Source organism: Ostrinia furnacalis, unplaced genomic scaffold (genome assembly GCF_004193835.3).
Source record: "Ostrinia furnacalis isolate ACB-3 unplaced genomic scaffold, ASM419383v2 OfSCF0786, whole genome shotgun sequence".
NCBI lineage: Eukaryota > Metazoa > Arthropoda > Insecta > Lepidoptera > Crambidae > Ostrinia > Ostrinia furnacalis.
The window spans coordinates 265,152-290,280 of record NW_021131025.1 but is presented as its reverse complement, the minus strand read 5'-3'; the positions used below and the strand labels follow the sequence as shown (position 1 = coordinate 290,280).

Sequence of the window (25,129 nt, the reverse complement as noted above, 5' to 3'; positions counted from 1 at the left end):
GCTAGATGAGGTGGTTGCGTTACTTTTCCGTAAAATACATTTTGTAGGCGCCGCGCGGGAGGTTGCCACACGACAACGCTCAAAAGACGCTAGTGTAAAAAATGTGAAAATTGACATGTTATAATCGCCATCAGTTGCAGTGAATTTATTACATTTAATTATTGCCTCAAAATTTTCCTGACACCAAGTCAGGCCATATCTTATACCAGCTATACAAAGTTCGACCTATAAATCACCATATGGATGGTTCTTCGGAAATGGTGTCAGAAATTTCTAGACTATGGTGTTAAACCTTCTTCCTTTTTGACTGCAGAAGAAGAACAAGCCAAGTGCGAGTCAAGCTGCGACGACCCGTTCCACCGCAACGGCTCCGGCGACGACGCTCCTGCTGAGCCCGATGACTTCGACCTACAAGGCGTAAGTGTTTCTTATCTTCATTGATTTTTAAATAATTTGTAGATCCCAGCAATATATTACGGAACTTTTGAGTAGTGAATATCAAAAGTCCGGTCGCCCAGCAGATGTAATTTCGTACAATGACCCCTAGCTACCGCACAATGAGTGTGCGAGCGCGACAGCAATATAATTACGCGCTAGCGATAAGGAGTGGTTAGCTTGGGGCCATTGTACGAAATTCTATCTACTCGGCAATCGGACTATGTTTAATTTTTTTCTTCTCCATTACCTTATTTTAACGATAAGGACAATGTATACCTTGGTCTTTTCGAGTCTCTAGCAATGTGAAAATAAATGTCAAAATATAAATTCCCGTGAGAGACTTTTGAATGGACTTCTCATAGTTTTCATTCTAACTAATGAAATAGACTAGATGACAAAATTTAAATTGATTTGTTCGTCAGACAGATAATTAGAAAATATTAGACTCATATTTTTTATTTTCTTTCATAATTAAATAATAACAGTGCTACCGACCCGTTACCGTTACCGTTACGTCACGCTTGAGTAGATTTTTTACTCAAAAGTGACGTCACGCGACATTTCAACTCAATTTATTACTGTAATTATTCGATTATGAAAAAAAAATAAAAAATATGTGTCCAAATTTTTTTATTGTCTGACTCTGACGGACTAAATAGAATTTCCCAGTCATCGTCCCTATTGTTACTTCCCCAGCACGAGAGCCCCGGTGCGGAGTGCGGCGAGTCTGGGCGGCGCGTGCGCGTGCGGCTGTACATCGTGCAGCCCAAAGGACTCCAGGAGGGCGAGCTGGTGTATGCGCAGCCCAGCCCGCGCACGCATGGTAAACCCCTTTTAATGCTTAAGAGCGTTTACGCGAAGCGCGGCGTTTCAAGGGGCATCATTGGAAATGATTCGCGCGCGGCGTTTTTTAATAGTTTTCAAATGTTTATAGAAAAACAATAACAATGAATTATACAGTGTGTCCGGGCATGTAGTGATCAAACTTTAAGGGCGTAATCTATGGACAATTTTATCGGTGAAAATACTTTAAATTTGGGGCTTAACCCATTTCTCGCATATTTACAAGGATTTAAATTTTTAATTTTAAATTTTCACCTCTTCCTTCAAAAACAAGTGATAGCGTGGGTAACTTAACATTAATAAGCAAATATTTTATATCATGCGATAGCCAATAAAATTATCTACTAGTAGAAGTAGAAAACAGACACAAGTTTCATACATTTTAAGGGAGTAAGAATGGATTTAATTAGAAAAAAACATGACTTTTTTCACTTCATTTTCAGTTATTTTCCAACACAAGAAAAACCAGGTCGTTAAGGTATGTTTTATTTGCATTGTATTATTAGTATTTGAGCCATTCTACAAAAAGAATGTAAATTTATTAGTCTACGTCTATTAGTTTTGTCGTAATTGTTGAACAGAGATACCCATTCCCAGCGGTTTCCATAGTAATCGGAATAGGTTGTGTGATTCTTTCAGGCAGTGCATTTTCGCATGTCGCGTGCGCTATGGAAACCGTTGGGAAGGGGTATCTTTGTTCAACAATTACGTCGAAACTAATAGACGTAGACTAATAAATTTACATTCATTTTGTAGAATAGCTCAAATACTAATAATACAATTCAAATAAAACATACCTTTACGACCTAGTTTTTCTTGTGTTGGGAAATAACTGAAAAAGATGTGAAAAAAATCATGTTTATTTCTAATTAAATCCATTCTTACACCCTTAAAATGTATGAAACTTGTATCTGTTTTCTACTTTTACTAATAGATAATTTTATTGGCTATCGCAAGATATAAAATTTTTGCTTATTAATGTTAAACTACCCACGCTATCACTTGTTTTTAAAGGAAGAGGTGAAAACTTAAAAATAAAAACTTAAATCCTTGTAAATATGCGAGAAATGGGTCAAGCCCCAAATTTAAAGTATTTTCACCGATAAAATTGTCCATAGATTATGCCCTTAAAGTTTGATCACTACATGCCCGGACACACTGTATATCGTTTCAAAGTAAATATTTTAAAGAAGATGTTATTTTATTATATTAAGCTATTTTTATGTTGAATTAAAGAAGAATAATGGTGTAAAAATCACTTTGATTTTTGGGTATTTCACATTCTTTGAATTTGTGATTTCTTATTGTAAAATGCTTAAATATAAGAATTTTCTCAACTAACTATTTGCCTAAGGACCTATGCTATAGGATATACATGTTTGTTATATCGTTTTCACAGTATTTTTATAAAAATTTCAGCTTGTAAACTGACGCTAAAGTGGAAATTTGAAAACCTGTATGGACTTATCTTGATAGAATTCTTAAATACTATACTAATCGAAATATTTTCTCAACTAACTATTTAGACGACGAAATTGCCTAATTATTTATGCCTATAACATATTTGTAATGTAACTGGTTAATGATTGTAACGGGTTGAAAAAGTACTGTTTTTGCGCCAAACGGCGTAAACGCTCTTAACAAGGCAGTTATTTGACCACAATCGCATCTGATGTTAAGTAGGATGCAGTCTAGGATGGTACATATCTGCCCTGTAAGTGCCTATTCACTCTCGCCTTGAAAAGGCCCGGATTATAGTCTTCGGGAAAGACAGCATCAGCCAGCGAATTCCAGTCCCTAGCTGTTCGCATTATAAAAGAGTCATCGAAACGCTTAGTGCGAGCTGGTGGAATGTCAACAATATAGGAATGGTACGCTAACCTGCGTCTGGTTCCCCGATGATGGAAGGGGGCTGGCAGAAGCTGGAGACCCTTTCTAAAGTCCGGTCGCCGAGCGTAATTATATTGCGGCCGCCCGTCGCACAGTCGCGACAGCAATATAATTACGCGCGAGCGATAAGGATGCGTAGCTTGGGGCCATTGGACGAAATTCTATTTGCTCGTCGACCAGACTTTAGGGCAAAGAGGCGAGGCCGTTTGCCAAACTCTTCGCTCGAGGCTCACTGAGGGTTCCTTACATGAACTACTTAGGCCCAGTTTTTTGATTCATAGTTAAAATAACTAATTGTTAAATTTTGCTACTAATGGTTAAATATTAACAAAATGTAAACAAATAGTTAAAAAATGTACTAAAAGTTGATTAAAAAAACCGGGCTTTAGTCGCACTTTCTCCTGACTGGAAGCGATAACATAAATGTATACTATATCTCCAACTTAATACCTGATGCCCGGCACAACTTTCAAGCCGTGTGGGGGAAGTATTAGCACGAAGACATCGTTTTTTTAGTTTGGGTACTTGATAGAGGTTGCAAACCGGGCCAATGCCCGGCATTCATACTAGACATTGCCACCCGGTATGTTTCTCAACCCAGCCGGGGCCGGTTGCAAGAGTTGCCAACCCGAACCCGGTGGGTGCCTAAAAAGTCACAGGGCCCGGTTTACAATCTCTAGTTACTTGAACTGGTCGATGTTTTTGTCCATGTTGTTGTATTAAATGGCATTCTTGTCAGGTCTCTCGGATCTCGCGCTGGAGCCGCCGGCGGCGTGCGAGGCGCCCGGCATCGCGTCCAGCATCCTGCAGCAGCAGAGCCAGCAGCTCAAGAGCCTGCTCATGAGCAAACAGGTAAAGCCTGGTCCGTGAGCACGTAGAATTTTGTCCAATGACCCCAAGCTACCCATCCTTATCGCTCGCGCGTAATTATATTGCTGTCGCGACTGTGCGACGGGCGCCCGCAGTGAGTGTGCGAGCGCGACACCAACATAATTACGCGCGAGCGATAAGGATGGGTAGCTTGGGGTCATTGGACAAAATTCTACGTGCTTACGGACCAGGCTTTATATTCGTTTCAGCAAAATGACGTCCACTGCTGGACAAAGGCCTCCCCCAAGGTTTTCATCAATGCACGGTCCTGCGCTGCCCGAATCCAGGCTCTTCCCGCGACCTTTACCAGATCGTCGGTCCCCCTAGTAGGAGGCCTGCCCATGCTACGTCTTCCAGCCCGTGGTCGCCACACACGCACGACCTCATATTAAGCAAACTTACTTAGGTGCTATATTTCTACAAAAACGCATAATGTCATTTTACGGCCATATCGCACCTATTAGAGCTACAAACGTAAACGGCACAATGTAGCTTAATATTCTGTCGTTTCTCAGTATAATACTGTCAGGCTGACATCAAAAGATACGAGTATATCGACGATGTGTTTATTGCAGACGCAGCCGGGCAGCCTCATCGGGCAACGACCGGAATCGCCCGTCATCACGCCGCAGCTGAACCTCATGACTCCTGACGCTTTCAGGTAAGTGACGTAATAAAAGTTCAATGTACTATCACCAACAGTGTTAACTGCCCGTTGCAAGTCATGTCATCTCGTTCTATCGCAAAGAATCGCCATTTGATTAGAGCGAGATCAAAAACGGAAATGGATAGTTAACAGTGTGAGCGTGTGTACTTTAACACACATGACATTTAATGAATCGGGTTATTAAAAGCCAAAGTTCCTTCTATCACAAGGTCATTGTTTACCATAGAAAACGTCATTAAAAAGGGTTCGATCCATTTGTTACGAGTATTTGCATTTAGTTTATTTATTTATTTTCTTAGAAAACCAACAGCGTTTTTCTAAGATCAAATTATAGCTGAAACTTATCCAAAATTATGGCAAATAACAAGATTAAATTCTAGATTGACATGCTGTCTTTAAAACACGCTTTCTCTTCCTAGCTCACCCGGCAAGCGCGAAGAAGACGACCCACCCCTGTCGGCGACGCCTGACGTCACCGGCGTTTCGCGCACCTCCACAGGTCAGTGCTAGTCTAAAGCCCGGTCCGTGAGCACGTAGAATTTTGTCCAATGACCCCTAGCTACCCATCCTTATCGCTCGCGCGTCATTATATTGCTGTCGCGACCGTGCGACTGGCACCCGCAGTGAGTGTGCGAGCGCGATAGCAACATAATTACGCGCGAGCGATAAGGATGGGTAGTTTGGGGTCATTGGACAAAATTCTACGTGCTCACGGACCAGACTATAGTAGTGTACACATCTTACTCAAGGTTTATTCATTTACGTGGTTTTATGAGTTTTCCATATGTGGTTTTTTACATGTAGATTATAATGGTAGTATCAAAAGCGTTTGATCGTGTTCTTCATACAAAATTTTCACACACTCCTGTCAGAGTCTTAAGAGCGATAATAAAAAATATGATTGCCTTTTCATATTAAACAAGAATAATTAAATATCAATGTTATCTACTGTTGGAGTGTCTCCTTTCGCATAGGAGCTCCCCAGGGTTCAATACTATAGCCATTGTTATTTTACCTATGTTAGTAGTATGACGGTTATAGTTCTACAATCGTTGCGATCACATACATAGCAGGTAGGACTAAACTAGTCTTTTATTTGTAACGGGACTATTCCCACCTCTCGTTCCCACCGCTGCAACTCCTGTGTAGCCAGGATCTACAGCTTGACCGCCAATAAAAACCGAACCACTAAAGGTCATGTTTGTCCCATGCTAAAGTTAAACTTTCATTAGACCCGCAACGAAATTAATCAGAGGTGGAATTGTGTAAAGCAATCGTAATCATTTGACAGTTCATAACGTACGATTATTCTGTCAAACGCTTTGTCTAACTGACTTTATCGTACGTTATGAACTGTCAAATAATTACGATGGCTTTACACAATTCCACCTCAGAATAACATGGGAGGAGTTCGAAGTTAAGGTTCGGCTTTCTACTTAACTTGACTATGTTAGTAGTTCGACTAAGGTAGTCTTTTATTTGTAGGAGGCTTAGTAGTAAGCGACAGCGTCAGCGGAGGCACGAGCGCCAGCGGGGGCAGCGGCGCGCTCGGCGGCGCCAAGCTCGCCTCCGCCGGCTCCAGCCCCAGCCGCGAGGTCCAGGAGATCATGGCGCACGGCGACTACTACCCCCCCATGCAGGTACACCTTACTGCGCCGGGATAAGGCTCACATTCCAACTGCACCGGCTCCAGCCCCAGTAGTAGTAGAGCTTATTCTGTTGTAATAAAGTTTAAATTCAAACGACTGCATAAGTTGGATCTCAATAGAAAGGGAAGGTTGTGGCGTTGAGGAGACACAAATTAATAGTAAGGATTTAACAGTCGGTTAGACAGACCACAAGATGATGTTTGACGACTGTCATCTGAGAATGAAGTAGTGATTAGTGCAAGTTAAATCTAAAGATGGCGTCTTCTGCAGCCAGTGCCAAGCGCACTCACCTCTAATGTGAATACAGTGAAATTATTTAAAAATATATTAATTTTGACAGGAAAACGACGACGTAGAAGAAGATACAGAACCGGAAGCTCCAATCACAGTCATAACTCCTACAACTGAGCCGGCCAACGCTCCCGCCAACGCGTCGAGCACGGTCAACGTCGCTGCCTTGACCAACGCGGCTAATTTAGCCAACGTTGCAAATCTGACTAACGCAGCTAACATGGCTAACGTTGCAAATTTGACTAACGCCGCCAACATTGCTAATGTGGCTAGTTTGACCAACGCCGCCAATTTGGCCAATGTTGCCAGTTTGACCAACGCGGCCAACTTGGCCAATGTGGCCAATCTCCCGGCGGCGCTGGCGGGCGCGGCGCGCAGCGAGCTGTTTGTACCGCCGGAAAAGCCGCCGCCACCCGGCAAGCTCGTGCATTCAAGTGAGTCTTTATTTATTTATCGTCCATTTTCTAGTCTAGCTTCTGCCTGCGACTTTGCCGGCTTACCGTTAGATAATTACTTGGAACTAGTGGTGACTGAGTTTGTCACTTGTCATATTATGTTTGTCTCGAAGCGCTAAGTAGGGCCCAAAAGATAAGGAGACATGTAAAGTGCCCCTTAAGAACTACCTTTTTTATTTACTGTATTTTGACGTTCATAAGTGCCACCAGTGGTCAAAATTAAATAAAACACTTTTGATTTTGATTAATAATAGGTTTAATTCTATTTTTTCTAAATATAACAGCAGGCCTAAGTTATCTTCTAGTGATATTCCCTGTCCAGTAATGAATTTTCAGATAATTTTGACTGTCTGTTTCTGGCTTACGACACCAAATTTCTGTCCAGTATATGCAGCTTCCTTTCAAACCTCAATACTTCCTTTCACAGACAGCGACACGTCCTGGCCCCAAATCTCGCTCGCGCAGATATCGGAAGCCAATCAGCGCAAGGCGTCGAGCGACAAGTCGAGCAGCCAGTCGCTCAACGCGTCGCTGCTGACCGCCAACGACCGCGAACGCGACCGCGACCGCGACACGCCGGCTGAGCGCGCTAGACTTGATGCCCTGGACCTGAAGCTGGATAAACTCACAGGTTGGTACTTGGTACATGTCTGAGTGAGCGCGCTAGACTTGATGCCCTGGACCTGAAGCTGGATAAACTCACAGGTTGGTACTTGGTACATGTCTGAGTGAGCGCGCTAGACTTGATGCCTTGGACCTGAAGCTAAACAAACTCACAGGTTAGTACATGTCCTAGCCTTGAGAAGTCGAGCAGCCAGTCGCTCAACGCGTCGCTACTGACCGCGACCGCGACACGCCGGCTGAGCGAGCTAGACTTGATGCCCTGGACCTGAAGCTGGATAAACTCACAGGTTAGTGCATGTCCAAGTTTAGACAAGTCGAGCAGCCAGTCGCTGCTGACTGCCAACGATCGCGACCGCGACCGCGATACGCCGGCTGAGCGCGCTAGACTTGATGCCTTGGACCTGAAGCTGGATAAACTCACAGGTTGGTACTTGGTACATGTCTGAGTGAGCGCGCTAGACTTGATGCCCTAGACCTGAAGCTGGATAAACTCACAGGTTGGTACATGTCCAAGTCTCGACAAGTCGAGCAGCCAGTCGCTCAACGCTTCGCTGCTGACCGCCAATGACCGCAAACGCGACCGCGACCGCGATACTCCGGCTGAGCGCGCTAGACTTGACTCCTTGGACCTGAAGCTAGACAAACTCACAGGTTAGTACATGTCCTAGCCTTGACTAGTCGAGCAGCTAGTCGCTGCTGACCGCCAACGACCGCGACCGCGACCGCGACACGCCGGCTGAGCGCGCTAGACTTGATGCCCTGGACCTGAAGCTGGATAAACTCACAGGTTGGTACTTGGTACATGTCTGAGTGAGCGCGCTAGACTTGACGCCTTGGACCTGAAGCTAGACAAACTCACAGGTTAGTACATGTCCTAGCCTTGACAAGTCGAGCAGCCAGTCGCTTAACGCATCGCTGCTGACCGCCAACGACCGCGACCGCGACCGCGACACGCCGGCTGAGCGAGCCAGACTTGATGCCCTGGACCTAAAGCTGAATAAACTCACAGGTTTGTAATCGGTACATGTCTGATGCCCGTTTTCACCATCAATCCCTAATTTTTTAGTGACCCCTATGGTAACACATAACAGGATTTTTGTTTTCATAGAGGTCACTTAAAAATTAGGGATTGATGGTGAAAAACGGACATGAGTCTCACTCGCGCTGTCTCAAAAGCGAATCAGCGCAAGGCGTCGAGCGACTTCTTGTAATCACACGCATCACTACATATTACACAGTACCTTGTGCTTACCATAAGTTGACGTTAGGTGTGCTCGCTAGCGAATACGTCAAAAACATCTATGAATATTTTATTTCTTGAAAGTAGCCGCTAGGGGCTCTGCACAATATGTCATACATTTAACGTCATTTTTTTACGCAGTCGCTAGCGAGCACACCTAACGTAAACTCATGGTAAGCACACAAATCTCACAACGGTTACAGGGGACGAGCAGAATTTTCACTGTAGGAATCTATAATATAAAAATGAATCGCAAAATGTGTTGGTAAGCGCATAACTCAACAACGCCTGGACCAATTTTACTAATTCTTTTTTTAAAATGTTTGTTGAAGTCCAAGGATGGTTTTTACAGCGAGAAAAGTTTGAATAATTTCCGGGTAAACCCTAAAAAACTCGAAACTTCACCCCTAAGGGTAAAACGGGGTCCACGCGTACGAAGTCGCGGACGGCCGCTAGTATTATAATACAACGATCGACAGTCGGTTTTAATTGTGGACAAAAGCTTAAAGAAGAGAAGAATTTATGAATGTTTTCTTCAACAGAGCTGGTGTCGGCACAGAGCCGCGAGCTGCGTGCACTACGAGGCGCTGTGGCCAGCCCGCGCGAGGCCGTGGACGCCGCGTTGCACGCGCACGCTGCTCGCACCACCGCCGCCATCCACGAGGCACTCTCCGAGGGGTAAGGATTCCTTTTTTTAGGGATGATGAGGGGATGGAGTAACAGCAAACTGGATTTAAACCTAGGGAAGGCAAGAAGCAGCAAACTGGATCAAATCCTTCCACTTTACATTTTGCTATTCTTGTTCTTCTTTTCGTGTCGACAACAAACCTACACAGTGTCAGTGTGTAAATGTTGAAGAGTCGACGCACTTACGTTTCTCGTTCTCTTTCTCTCTCTACCTTTTTCTGATTTTCGTATCAGTTAATGTAGTCGTATATTATAAGGACTTAGCTGTCAATTCGCCCGTATTCTGCCACTAGCTACCTTTGGGTCTATACCGTAAAACGCGCGTGTGTCCGCCTATTATTGCACAAAAATCTACGGACGACCCCCGCCTCGCGTCACATGAACGCCTGCGCTATTCATACTATTTTACGTCGTCATCATCCATCATCATCATCTCAGCCATGGGACGTCCACTGCTGAACATAAGCCTCCTCCAATGCTTTACATTAGAGATGAAACAGGTAGTTGTTTGCCCGGATAGTTGGCCCATTGTCTCGTTGCATGTACGANTAGACTTGACGCCTTGGACCTGAAGCTGGATAAACTCACAGGTTGGTACTTGGTACATGTCTGAGTCTCGACAAGTCGAGCAGCCAGTCGCTTAACGCATCGCTGCTGACCGCCAACGACCGCGAACGCGACCGCGACCGCGATACGCCGGCTGAGCGCGCTAGACTTGATGCCCTGGACCTGAAGCTGGACAAACTCGCAGGTTAGTACATGTCCTAGCCTTGACAAGTCGAGCAGCCAGTCGCTTAACGCATCGCTGCTGACCGCCAACGACCGCGAACGCGACCGCGACCGCGATACGCCGGCTGAGCGCGCTAGACTTGACGCCTTAGACCTGAAGCTAGACAAACTCACAGGTTAGTACATGTCCATGTCTCGACAAGTCGAGCAGCCAGTCGCTGCTGACCGCCAACGACCGCGACCGCGACCGCGACACGCCGGCTGAGCGCGCTAGACTTGATGCCCTGGACCTGAAGCTGGATAAACTCACAGGTTAGTACATGTCCTAGCCTTGACAAGTCGAGCAGCCAGTCGCTCAACGCTCAACTCACAGGTTGGTACTTGGTACCAGTCTGACGCCCGTATTCACAAACATTACTATGAAGTCTCACAGTGCGCGTGGACGAACAGGGTGACACACGAACCAATCACAGAGCTCTAGTCAACGCTGTGCGTTCGATTTGCTGCTTCACTTAAGCAAGCATCGTTTGTGAATACTGGCGTGAGTCTCGCTCGCGCTGTTTCAAAAGCGAATCAGCGCAAGGCGACGAGCGACTTCTTGTAATGACACCCATCACTACATAGTACTTATCTCACAACGGTTACGGGGGACGAGCAGAATTCTCACTGTATGTGTATTATATTACAACTATCGACAGTCGGTTTTAATTGTGGGCAAAATAAAAAAATATGTTCACAAATTAGCACCCAAACTTGATCTTGAAATTGCGTAAAAGCACTGGGCATGACAAATCTATGATGTCTACATGCGGATTAGGTTTGTGACCAGCAGGACTTGTAACGCTGTTTCGTTCATTATTTTCAGCCAAAAGACGTCCACTGCTGGACAAAGGCCTCCCCCAAGGATTTCCAGATTTTCGTAGCTGATTATGAGTAATGCTGTTTTTGTGGTTTCGAATATACTTGTCGGTGACACTCATAATACTGGCATCTCGCTTCTTGATCTCTCTCTCTCGCTTATTGATATCTGTCAATGTCATGTCAAAAATAACTAATCATGCAGCATTTGGACCTCGCATCTACGTATTGCCATCTGGCGGATTTTTCATACGCGAAAATCCTCATTGTGAGCAAAATAACAAAAATATGTTTACAAATTAGCACCCAAACTTGACCTTGAAATTGCGTAAAAGCACTGGGCATGACAAATCTATGATGTCTACATGCGGATTAGGTTTGTGACCAGCAGGACTTGTAACGCCGTTTCATTCATTATTTTCAACCAAAAGACGTCCACTGCTAGACAAAGGCCTCCCCCAAGGATTTCCAGATTTTCGTAGCTGATTATGAGTAACGCTGTTTACTTACGTGGTTTCGAATATACTTGTCGGTGGCATCCATAATACTAGCATCTTGGTTTCTGAGAGAGGAATGAAACATTAATCCTTAATTCGTTCCACAGAGCTGGTGTCGGCACAAAGCCGCGAGCTGCGTGCACTACGAGGCGCTGTAGCCAGCCCGCGCGAGGCCGTGGACGCCGCGTTACACGCGCACGCTGCTCGCACCACCGCCGCTATACACGAGGCGCTCTCAGAAGGGTAAGGATACCTTGACTGTAGTTGTAGGAAGGCGAGAAGGGCTGGAAAACCAGCAAGGTGGAATAAATTTCACTCCTTTTTTTAGAGAGGCGAGGGTCTGCAGTAACAGCAAACTGGATCTAATTTTCCTTTCCACTTTCAGTCCGTTCGCTTGTATCAAATTTTGCTCTTATATTCAGTGTAATATCTTGAATTTCTCTCTCACTCTCTCTCTCTCTCTCTCTCTCTGTCTCTCTTTCTACCTACCCTTTTTTTTAATTTTCGTATCAGTTAATTTAAGTAACCATATCTGTGAATTTGAAAGTCAAATTCGCCCAAATTCTACCACCATTGGTCCTACGCTAAAACGTGTGCGGGCGTTTATACTATTTTTGGATACAGATATGCGTGTGTGATGTGCGTATAAAACTGAAACTGAAAGTTTCAAACTGGTCGCGTCATGTGTGGTCTCTCAACAGACGCTATAGCAGAAACTTAGATGCAACTCAAAAGTAACTTGCAGTTGCAGTTTCGTTGCAGTTGCGTTTCACCGTCTGTTCTGAGCCTTAGTGGGATCGGCGGCGTTATTTTCAAGCGTGATTTAATGTAACACCTTGTATATTTGGGGCCTCCTACTGGGTAGACCGACGATCTGGTAAAGGTCGCGGGAAGAGCCTGGATGCGGGCAGCGCAGGATCGTGCATTGTGGAAAACCTTGGGGGAGGCCTTTGTCCAACAGTGGACGTCATTTGGCTGAAACGAAGGTAAAAACAGGCATTAGTCACCTTCGTCAGCCGTCTTTAACGCTGTTTGTTCGCAGCTGGGAGCGCATAGCGCGCGTGGGCGAGGCAGCGTCGGGTCGCGCGGCACAGGCGGCGGGGCTGGGCGCAGCACGTGCGTTGGAGCCGCTGGCGGCCGCGCTGCAGCACGAGCTGGCCGCCAAGCTGTCCGCCACCGACCACTTGCTGCGCGACAACATCGACAAGCTGGCCAACAGCAAGGTACCACACTACCAGAGTAAATACAACTGAGTAGGTCATCGGACTTCTTGGCGGGAATCTGAAGCGTCATGTTAGCGGTTTTGTTTTATTTTTTATTTTATTTTATTTATTTATTTATCTTTATTAAAGAAACATACAGCCTTATTTGACACATGCAGCTTAAAATTAAGTGGGTTATACATTGGCCTTTAAAGTTTCTAAAGCTAGGTTGTACAGTCAAAGTTGAAAAGGAGACAGATGTGTAGCATAATTTATGCATGCAAAAGAAAATATTAACATTAAAACATTATAAAAAATTAACATGGATACACTAAAGATCAAGTAGATTGAAGGAGACGGCGAAACTTCACAATGCGTTCATGAAAGATGACAAAATGCTGTATTATATTTGTTAGTGGCTCTAATGATGAAACTATTTTTACGATAATTTGATATACAAATGGGTATACTAAAAGTGTTCCTGTGTCTGACTCGAGGTTTAATACATTTAAAGGCTAATTTACTTAATAAATAAGGACTATCAACCACATTATTATTACCCTCGTATTGGCACTGAACTCGCGCGAAGTGTACTCTTCTAAACACTATCCGTTCGCAGTTGGGAGCGCATAGCGCGCGTGGGCGAGGCAGCTAGTGGTCGCACGGCGCAGGCGGCTGGTCTAGGTGCAGCGCGCGCGCTTGAGCCGCTGGCGGCCGCCTATATTAGTGTACAGAAATCCACAGATGCCCAGCGCCGCGCGTGTGGAAACGTCACACGCACGCGTGCCATACTGCGTTATTTATACTGTTTTTCGATAGAGACATGCGTGTGGACGCCAGCGGAGGCCATAATATGAAATATAAAACTCACGGAATTACTCTCTTCAAATCTAAATATTTATTCAGTACTTAAGCCCTTTCCAGGGCACTTGTCTTCTTCCTCGGTCCCTCACTGATGAGGATCGCGACTACATAAAATATAGTGTTCCTTCACAGACTGCGGTCATAAGCTGTGTGGACCGCACGATGCAAACCCCCGCCCACCGTCTTCCTCACCGCGTCCGACCATAGGCTGGTTTTAGTGTCACGCGGACCGTCCGGTGCGGACCCGCTCCGCACGGCCAATCTGTATGAACTTCTAGGGAGCGTTTTAGAGTAATGCGGTCCGGAGGAACCGCTCGCTCCCTAGCAGTTCATACAGATCGGCTGTGCGGAGCGATGCGCACTGACAGTCCGCGTGACACTAAAACCAGCCATAGGGTTCACTTTAATTAAGGATTGATGGTAAAAACAGGCATTATAGTCTTTTTCACGTAAGATGATCCGTATGACACTTCAAGGTTATCCATATTACGCATACTACATAATTATGCAGAATATTTTTGAAAAAATATTTGTATTTTATTAGCAATATAATAAAAAAAAATTAACTACTTGTCTTGAAATATATAGTAAAATCTGAGTCTATTCATTAAATTTTAATTAAATACGATGTAAAAATATTTTTTATTAAATGTATGCAATGTGTGAAACGGAATAGATTTAGTGCTGGGGTATTTCTTGTATAGTAAAATCGATTATTGCCGCGGTTCATTAATCGATTGCAGTGAATACTTAGTTATTAAAAACATCACAAAAATCAACTATATTTATCGATTAGTGACTTTAATAAACGCATTGAAAATAATTTAATAGTTTTTAATTTAAAGAAACAGTACCAGTACTTTTTAGGAATCGTTTTTTTGAACACGAACCATGAAATTTGAATATTATCAATAAAAAAATGTTACAATAATATTTGTAATTTAAAAAAAACATGTTTTTTGTTAAATAACACCTATACAAAATATTTCTCTAAAAGTAGGTTTTACTAACTCTTCGAAGAAAATCGATAGATAAATCGCTATGGTTTAGTTAAGTGACATCTCTAAATCTTTCAAACTCGAAACGTCATACGGATCATCTTAGGTGAAAAAGACTATAGTCACCTTCGTCAGCCGTCTTTAACGCTGTTTGTTCGCAGCTGGGAGCGCATAGCGCGCGTGGGCGAGGCAGCTAGTGGGCGCGCGGCGCAGGCGGCAGGGCTGGGCGCAGCACGTGCGTTGGAGCCGCTGGCCGCCGCGCTGCAGCACGAGCTGGCCGCCAAGCTGTCCGCCACCGACCACCTGCTGCGCGACAACATCGACAAGCTGGCCAACAGCAAGGTACCACACTACCAGAGTAAATACAACTGAGTAGGTCATCGGACTTCTTGGCGGGAATCCGAAGCGTCATGTTAGCGGTTTTGNTACTTATTATTATTCTGTGCTACAAGTAACTCACTATTTTGTCAACTCAACCTACTTTTTTCAATTACAATGCGACCAAAAATCGTAATTTACAGGTAATTTAAAAATAATTAAATATTTAATACCAGAATGAAGTGTCTTTTTAGAAAAGTTGTGATTTCCAATTTTTGGGGAATGGTGTCAAATGAGGGCTATCGTTTTTATACTTAAGAGTTGGCACCCCTGGCGATTGACAGGACCTTACTCTACAGTGGCGCCATCTTGATGAGTGCAAATGCGATAGTCCTCCTACCACTTTCGCGCTCACCAGTTGGTGCCACTGTCTTCGCTACTAGCAAGTGACAGGACCTTACTGTACAGTGGCGCTAACTGGTGAGCGCTAAAACGATAGCCCTCATTGTCTATTGTTACTTCCCCAGCACGAGAGCCCCAGTGCGGAGTGCGGCGAGTCTGGGCGGCGCGTGCGCGTGCGGCTGTACATCGTGCAGCCCAAAGGACTCCAGGAAGGCGAACTGGTGTATGCGCAGCCCAGCCCGCGCACACATGGTAAATCCCTTTCGAAAGTCCGCTCGCCGAGCGTAATTATATTGCTGTCGCGCTCGCACACTCACTGCGGCCGCCCGTCGCACAGTCGCGATAAGGATGGGATAGCTTGGAGTCATTGGACCGTCGACCGGACTTTAGAGCAAAGAGGTCAAACTCTTCGCTCGAGGCTCAGTGAGTGAGGGTTCCTTACACGAACTACTTAGGCCCAGTTTTTTGATTCATAGTTAAAATAACTAATTGTTAAATTTTGCTACTAATGGTTAAATATTAACAAAATGTAAACAAATAGTTAAAAAATGTACTAAAAGTCGATTAAAAAAACCGGGCCTTAGTCGCACTTTCTCCTGACTGGAAGCGATAACATAAATGTATACTATATCTCCAACTTAATACCTGATGCCCGGCACAACTTTCAAGCCGTGTGGGGGAAGTATTAGCACGAAGACATCGTTTTTTTAGTTTGGGTACTTGATAGAGGTTGCAAACCGGGCCAATGCCCGGAATTCCTACTAGACATTGCAACCCGGTATGTTTCTCAACCCAGCCGGGGCCGGTTGCAATAGTCGCCAACCCGAATCCGGTGGGTGCCTAAAAAGTCACTAGGCCCGGTTTACAATCTCTAGTTACTTGAACTGATCGATGTTTTTGTCCATGTTGTTGTATTAAATGGCATTCTTGTCAGGTCTCTCGGACCTCGCACTGGAGCCGCCGGCGGCGTGCGAGGCGCCCGGCATCGCGTCCAGCATCCTGCAGCAGCAGAGCCAGCAGCTCAAGAGCCTGCTCATGAGCAAACAGGTACGAGCACTTGTTGCCCGGTCTCTCGGAGCTCGCTGGAGCCGCCGGCGGCGTGCGAGGCGCCCGGCATCGCGTCCAGCATCCTGCAGCAGCAGAGCCAGCAGCTCAAGAGCCTGCTCATGAGCAAACAGGTACGAGCACTTGTTGCCCGGTCTCTCGGAGCTCGCTGGAGCCGCCGGCGGCGTGCGAGGCGCCCGGCATCGCGTCCAGCATCCTGCAGCAGCAGAGCCAGCAGCTCAAGAGCCTGCTCATGAGCAAACAGGTACGAGCACTTGTTGCCCGGTCTCTCGGAGCGGTTGCTGACATAGCCCGACGAATTAACAAGCTGAAGTAGCAGTGGGCAGGGCGCATAGTACGCAGAACTGACGGCCGATGGGGCAGCAAGGTTCTGGAACGGAGCCCGCGTACCTGAAAACGCAGCGTGGGACGTCCACCCACAAGGTGGACCGACGACCTTATAAAAGTAGCAGGAAGGCGCTGGATGCAGGCCGCTACCAACCGTGCGATGTGGAAGTCATTGGGGGAGGCCTATGTTCAGCAGTGGACGTCCTGTAGCTGAAATGATGATGAAATTGATAAATCTTTCGTTGGCCACTTTCTCATAGAACGAGTTCTCAGTTAACCCCTGGTAATATACAGTCGACAGTAGATCAATTTACACTTCTAATAGATCCACACAAGGTGCCACAGTGCTGTCTGAGCTTACGAGTGTGTATCTATTGCAGACGCAGCCGGGCAGCCTCATCGGGCAACGACCGGAATCGCCCGTTATCACGCCGCAGCTAAACCTCATGACCCCTGACGCTTTCAGGTAAGTGACGGAATACCCAAATAAAAGTTCAATGTATCATTAACACACATGTCATTTGATGAATCGGGTTATTAAAAGCCAAAGTTCCTTCTGTCACAAGGTCATTGTTTACCATAGAAAACTTTATTAAAAAGGGTTTGATCCATTTGTTACGAGTATTTGCATTTTCTTAGAAAACCAACAGCGTTTTTCTAAGATTAAAATAGCTTAAACTTATCCAAAATTATGGCAAATGACAAGATTAAATTCTAGATTGTTATGCTGTCTTCAAAATACGCTTTCTCTTCCTAGCTCACCCGGCAAGCGCGAAGAAGACGACCCACCCCTGTCGGCGACACCTGACGTCACCGGCGTTTCGCGCACCTCCACAGGTCAGTGCTAGTCTAGATAGTCGTAATAGTAGTGTACACACCTTAGGTACCCAAGGTTTATCAATTTACGTAGTTTTATACGTGTTTTCGATATGTGGTTGTACTATCGGCAACTGTGTTAACTACCCATTGCCGGTCATGTCTCTATTCGTTTCGTTCTATCGCAAAAAATCACCATTTGATGAGAGCGAGAGCAAAAACTGAAATAGATAGTTAACACTGTGGCTGATAGTAGGGGAGAGTTCGGTATATTGTACCGCCGGGTAAATTGTACCACCCTCATATTTCGTAAAGTATTTATTGAATGTCTGTAATTGCAACACTCGGCGATACACAACTAAAATCAATTAATATCGACCATGTGGTTTTTGCCGTGACAACGAACACGTGTGTTTTATTTTGAAAAGTATTTTTTCATTGTTTTCAAGTAACTTTTGACAATAAATCTTTAGTTTGTAATTTTGTTAAATTTAATCACAGGTTGTTTCTAATATATTATTTAGAAGCGTAAATTAGTGTGGATTACAATTATTTGAAACATTTTTCGGTATTTATAAGCTATATTTTTTAACGGTTTTTTAAAATCACTATCACCTAGTCGGCTAAATTGTACCACATCAAGTTGTATGGAACTTTACCAAAGGATTTTGAATTTTTTTTTAGTAAATCATATTTTGAAGTTTTAATAGCGTAGTTATGTTTGACTAACAATAAATGAAAGCAAAAGACTGGCAAAGTAGATTAGGTACAAGTGTGCGTTACGATAATTGGAATTACAAAACTTGTACTAAAAATCGTGATAACGTATAAAACAATATCGATTGTCTATGTTATTAACTACTCTTCCTTTTCGTTTCCTAATTTGTTAAGAGTGTATCGTATAATATTTTGCCATAGTTTTTTTATAGGCTTGAAATTTATTGAAATCCAATTTAGTAACCCTGTGGTACAAATTATCGAACCAGTTGGCTAAATTGGACCGAAGCTCTGAACTCGTACTTTGTTGATTTGTGCTAAATATACAACAATCATGTTAATTAATACTTATGAAATAGTAAGTTGAATAATGTATCTTTTATTACATACCATGGACATTAGCAAAAACAAAAGAAAACTATGTGTAAAATGGGATTGAAAAAAACTGGTCCAAATTAGCGGACTCTCCCTTACATGTAGATATAATGGTAGTATCAAAAGCGTTTGATCGTGTTTGTCATACAAAACTTTCACCGACATCCTGTAAACAGCTTGATTCTTAAGAGCGATAATAAAAAATATGATTGCCTTTTCATATTATTGGATATGTGGCTGTATATGTAGATCTAATGGTTGTTTCAAAAGCGTTTGATCTTGTTCGTCATATAAAACTTTCACAGACATGTATACTGCCAATACAGATTGGTTCTTAAGAGCGATAATAAAAAAAAATGATTGCATTTTCATATTAAAAAGTATAATTAAATATTAATGTTACCAACTATTGAGGTATCTCCTTGCACATAGGAGCTCCCCAGGGTTCAATTCTAGGACCATTATTGTTCAATTGCATTAGTTATAGTGATCTCATTGGAGTCCTTATCGTGCCTAATGTGTTTCGGTTACATTAAAGTTCTACAATCTTTGCAATCACCAGTTGTATTTTGATTAGTTAACATTTAAATATAGCATGTAAACTAGTCTTTTATTTGTAACGGGACTATTCTCACCTCTCGTTCCCACCGCTGCAACTCCTGTGCAGCCAGGATCTACAGTTTGATCGCCAATAAAAACCCAACCAGTGAAGGTCAACTTTGTCCCATGGGAAAGTTAAACTGTCATTGGTTCCGCAGCGAAATTAATCAGAGGTGGAATTGTGTAAAGCAATCGTAATCATTTGACAGTTCATAACGTACGATTATTCTGTCAAACGCTTTGTCTAACTGACTTTATCGTACGTTATGAACTGTCAAATGATTATGATGGCTTTACACAATTCCACCTCAGAATAACATGGGAGGAGTTCGAAGTAAAGGTTCGACTTTCTACTTAACTCGACTATGTTAGTAGTTTGACTAAGGTAGTCTTTTGTTTGTAGGAGGCTTAGTGGTAAGCGACAGCGCCAGCGGAGGCACGAGCGCCAGCGGGGGCAGCGGCGCGCTCGGCGGCGCCAAGCTCGCCTCCGCCGGCTCCAGCCCCAGCCGCGAGGTCCAGGAGATCATGGCGCACGGCGACTACTACCCCCCCATGCAGGTACACCTTACTGCGCCGGGATAAGGCTCACATTCCGACTGCACCGGTCCAGCCCCAGCCGCGAGGTCCAGGAGATCATGGCGCACGGCGACTACTACCCCCCCATGCAGGTACACCTTACTGCGCCGGGATAAGGCTCACATTCCGACTGCACCAGCTCCAGCTCCAGCCGCGAGGTCCAGGAGATCATGGCGCACGGCGACTACTACCCGGCCATGCAGGTAGAGCTTATGCCGTTGTAATAAGGTTTAAACTCATCAAGACTGCATGAGTTGGATCTCAACAGAAAGGGAAGATATTGTGGCGTCGAGGAGACAAATTAAGCCTATTTATTATTATTGGTTTTTGGGCCTTTACTTGCGCCAACTCGACCAGGTTTGATCTATTGTGGCAGCCCTTGTGTTTAGAGTTCACTGCTTAGTCCCGTTGAGTCTATAAATTTCCAGATTCTTTGGAGCGTGATATCTCATCCGGGTGCATGATGTGTCGCCCGAGATGGATACTTCTTTTGCTCATAAGCGGGCCGCATGAGCAAAGTCAAGAACATGCATGGCCGTTTCTTCTTCTGTATGGCAGAATCTGCACAGAGTTTCCTCGGTCATGTTCATGTTTGATTTATGTTTGTTTAGTTTGCAGTGGCCGGTTAGTATTCTAGTCACTGCACAAGCTTTGTATCTTTTGAACTTTAGCAGTACCTTAGTTACTTTGTTGCTATATCCCTGAATGAGTGCTTTTGAGTGTTTTTGTCCCGATGTAGAATTCCACCCCTCAATAGCCTCTTGTTTGCAGAGGGCGGTTAGTAGCGTGGTGGCTCGTTGTTTGGTGATGCCACAGAACGGTTCTACGCCGATTTGAGGGTTATCGGCTCCATCTGTGGCGAGTTCATCTACTACTTCGTTTCCTTCTATATTCGAATGTCCTGGAACCAATGTAAGCATTACTTTGGTGGTATTTCCCAGTGCATTCAGTGTCTCGGTGCATGTATGCACCAATTTTGACGTGTATTCGAAGGATTTTAAGGCCAGCAGTGCTGCTTGGCTGTCCGAGTTGATGTAGATGTGTTGATCCTGGAGCTTCCTTTCCAAGTTTGTCTCTGCACATTTGATTATAGCAAAGACCTCGGCTTGGAAGATTGAGGCTTCAGTCCCCATGTTTAGGCTAACTTTGAGCTTAGGCCTCTCTCCGTAGATCCCGCAACCTACATTATTTTCCTTTTTGGATCCGTCCGTGTACCAGACGTGACTACCTTCCTTAAATGACATTTGGCCTTCTAGCCATTTGTCTCTAGGAGGTATGTTTACGGAATATAGTTTGGTGAAGTTACATTCCGTATGCATGCCGTCACTAGGCATGCACAGAAGTTTGTTTTCAAGTACTGATTCCTTGAGTCTTATCAGATTTTGAGAAACCCATCTGACTTTCGTGCGGGTGCAGATTCTATATGTGCTCTGCTTGGCTTCTTTTTGCACATGCATATGCAGTGGTATAAGATCCAGCAGAGCATGCAGCAGCCCCTGGTGTCGTTGATAGTGCTCCGGTTGCTGTGATGCAGGCTAGCCGTTGTAGGCTGCTCATTATTATTATTATTGTATGTATTTTAGTGTTTTTTCTCTCCTAAGAGGTTAACTTTAGGAGCACGGGCCGAGGCCAAATGCATCCTAGTCACGTTATAAAATGTTTAAAAACTTTCTCACTATCCTGCACGTATTTAAAATAGTTGCTTTCTGTAGTAATTTGTATATAGACGGGGTTATGTCAAGGGTGTTAAGACTCGTATGTAGCTGCCTAGGGATGACGCCTGTAGTGGATATCACTATAGGGACTACTAGAACTGTTGTTACTCGCCACTGCGTCCTGATTTCTATTGCTAGGTCTCGATATTTTGCCAGTTTTTCAGATTGTGTGGTTTGTAAATTATGTGTATTGCATACTGCGATATCAATTAAATATACTGTTTTATTACTTTTGTCATGAAGAGTTATGTCGGGTCTATTGTAGTGGATGGTTTTATCGGTAACTATGGTTCTATCCCAGTATATTCTGTAGTCTTGATTTTCCAGAACTGTAGTAGGTTGGTATTTATAATAAGGAAGTTTTTGTGTGAGGAAATGAAATTTAAATGCTAAATGTTGATGAACTATTGCTGCTACCTGGTCATGTCGGTGTTTGTAGTCAGTTTGTACGATGGCTTTACAGGCGCCTGTAATGTGCTGTATGTGCTCGGGACTGCTATGGCATCTTCTACATGTATCAGTAATATTTGGTTTCTTAAGAATGTATTTTTGATAGTTTTTAGTGTCAATCACTTGATCCTGAATGGCGATCATGAAAGCTTCTGTTTCAGGGAACAACTGTCCACTCTGCAACCATGCGTTCGACGCTGCCTTGTCGACATGAAGTTGGTGCAGATCGTGGTAATGTCGGCCGTGAATAACCTTTTGCTTCCACATGGACGCTTTTTCAGGATCAGGTGTGATGTGTTCATTCTTTTGTGTGTTATTGTCATGCAAGTTAAGGGGAGTTAAATTTTTGTCACAGTAGACTACCGCTTTATGAAGTGTTGAAAGTTCTGCTCTATCATGGAAAAAGTGTCTGAGATTTTTTATCTGTTTATTGTGCAAGTTGTTTATGTCAATGAAGCCTTGGCCGCCTTCTTTTCGTGGTAGTGTGATGCGTTGGACACATGCTTTTGGATGGTGTTTGCGATGAGCTGTCATTGTAGTATGTACTATACGCTGTAGTTGTTTTAGGTCTGTTTGGCTCCATGTGATAATTCCAAATGAGTAGGTAAGTAAAGATATTGCGAATGAATTAATAGATTTTGTCAGATTTTTAGAATTAAGTTGAGATCTAAGTAATATGTTGAGTCGATGCTTGAATTTCGTTATAATGTCTTTTTTTGTTTGTTTGTGGTTGATTTGTCGTAGTTGATGAAATCCAAGATATTTATAAGAACTTTTAGCATCTAGCGCTTCAATATTATTGCCATTTTCTAACATGTAGTCCTTTTGTTCAATTCTTCCTTTTTTGATAGTCACGGTTTTACACTTGTCTATCCCGAATTCCATGCCTATATCGTTTGAGAAGGTTTGCGTAATGTCTGCTAACTGATGAAGAGATTGTGTATTTTTACTGTAGAGCTTTATGTCGTCCATGTACATAAGGTGTGTGAGAGTTGTGTTCACAAGTGTGCCTGTATTGTAGTCCCGTTGTAGTGGCATGTTAAATCCTAAGCTTGTTTTGTTCAACATATTTGATAGGGGGTTTAAGGCAAGACAAAACCAAAGTGGACTAAGAGCGTCACCTTGGAATATACCTCGCTTAATGGGAATGCTCGAAGTGATGTAGTTTGTAGTGTTGCTTGTTAATTTGAGGTTTGTAGACCACATGCTCATGCAGTTTTCTAAAAATGTGATAATAATGGGATGGATTTTATACATTTTCAAAACATACAGAAGCCAGCTGTGTGGGACCGAATCGTATGCCTTCCGGTAATCAATGTACATTGTGCTAATGTCAATTCTATTTCTTAAAGCAAATTTCATAGCTACTGAATCAATGATAAGCTGCTCTTTACAGCCCTGGCTATTGCGCCTACACCCTTTTTGTTCTTCAGCTAGAATCTGATGGTCAATGGCATGGTCGTAGATAACTTCGGTTAAACATGATGTGAGAATCTTGTATATGGTCTGTAAGCACGTAATCGGTCTGTACTTGCTTGGATCGTGATGTTCTGCGCTTTTGGGGATCATATACGTCAAACCTTGTGTAATGTATGAAGGCATTAAATTCGGACTGCGAATAAAATCATTGATATGCTTATGTAAAGAGGGATGGGTGTTTGTGAACTTCTTGTACCAATAGTTCTGGATGTTATCGGTGCCAGGGGCTTTCCAGTTATGCGTCTTGTTGATTACTTTAAGAAGAGTGTCTATTGAAATGCAATCAAACTCCATCTGTGGTAAATTTCTAGTTTCATCTGACTCTATCTTAATCCATTCCGCTTCAGAGTTGTGTTGAACCGCGTTTGCCCAAATCCCAGACCAAAATTGTTTTAGTTCTTCTTGTGCTGGTGCTGAATTACTATCAGTGGTGGTATTTGTATTTTGTGTTGCTAAGGATATTTGCCTGTAGAATTGCTTCTCGTTGTTTATAAATAATGTATTCTGTTTTTTCCGTAGCGTACAGTTATTATATCTCTTGAGTCGACTAACAGCTGCGTTCAATTTCTGTTTTAATGTATCTAAAATTTGTTGGTCATTGGTATTGGGTTCTTCATGTCGTGAATGAGTGGAAAATGTTTGTCTAATACGGGCTACACGAGCGCTGAGTCTACAGCTTCTATTTCCGCCTATATATTCAGTGATTTGGCCTATGTACTTTCTCAGATCGGCAATTTTATTATTTAGACGTTTTTGCCAAAAAGGCAATCTATTCTTTTTTGGGTAGTTATTACCGTCGCTTTGATAAATTTTGGCTCCGTTATATTACCGTCGCTTTGATAAATTTTGGCTCCGTTATATTACCGTCGCTTTGATAAATTTTGGCTCCGTTATATTACCGTCGCTTTGATAAATTTATTATTATGATCTTATATAAAAATATTTGATCTCTGTATTCACGGCGGCATGCCAATGACTGAAGCTTTTCCGAGCTGAAATTTTTAAACCTATACTATATTTATATTTCCTCAAATTCGTGTTTGGGCGACTATTAATGTGTAATAATAGATTATTAACCATTAAGTGTTCGTGAACGTGCATGAGTGTGGGCGAGTGAAGCAAAACAGTGCATCGTGATTCTTCTGGTTCTGTCAAGTTGTCCATAGGAGGTCTCAGTAAAGCACCACAACTTTACTGAGACTCAAAAGGTGGGAAGGGGTATCATCTATCATCCTTCATTATATCATTACTTGATCTCATTTTGTAACTCGTAATCATATAAATACTTGAAAATGGCACAAATCAAGTCGACCTCGACGTGTATTGCCAACATCATCAAAAAGAAGAAGAAGAAGAGTAGGTCATCTTCATAGAAACGCCCGAGCGCGGTTTGTATGTGAGCGCGCCAATACGTATGCGGCGCGCACACACACACTGACAAAATTTAGCGTGGATTAGCGGTGAGGTAGCCGGGAGACAGGGGAATC

The 25,129-nt window shown here is 43.5% G+C and overlaps 1 protein-coding gene across 1 annotated transcript in view; it reads left to right on the top strand.

The window, feature by feature from the left end:
* Window positions 1-25,129, top strand: part of Ge-1 (Enhancer of mRNA-decapping protein 4 homolog Ge-1) — a 57,038-nt gene that overhangs the window by 12,350 nt on the left and 19,559 nt on the right. The window contains exons 10-19 of the mRNA XM_028300807.1: window positions 314-417; window positions 1,135-1,261; window positions 3,911-4,023; window positions 4,617-4,702; window positions 5,128-5,207; window positions 6,194-6,348; window positions 6,698-7,082; window positions 7,531-7,734; window positions 9,510-9,645; window positions 12,781-12,961. Coding sequence (XP_028156608.1) covers window positions 314-417; window positions 1,135-1,261; window positions 3,911-4,023; window positions 4,617-4,702; window positions 5,128-5,207; window positions 6,194-6,348; window positions 6,698-7,082; window positions 7,531-7,734; window positions 9,510-9,645; window positions 12,781-12,961 — 1,571 coding nt within the window. The remainder of the gene's footprint in view (window positions 1-313; window positions 418-1,134; window positions 1,262-3,910; window positions 4,024-4,616; window positions 4,703-5,127; window positions 5,208-6,193; window positions 6,349-6,697; window positions 7,083-7,530; window positions 7,735-9,509; window positions 9,646-12,780; window positions 12,962-25,129) is intronic.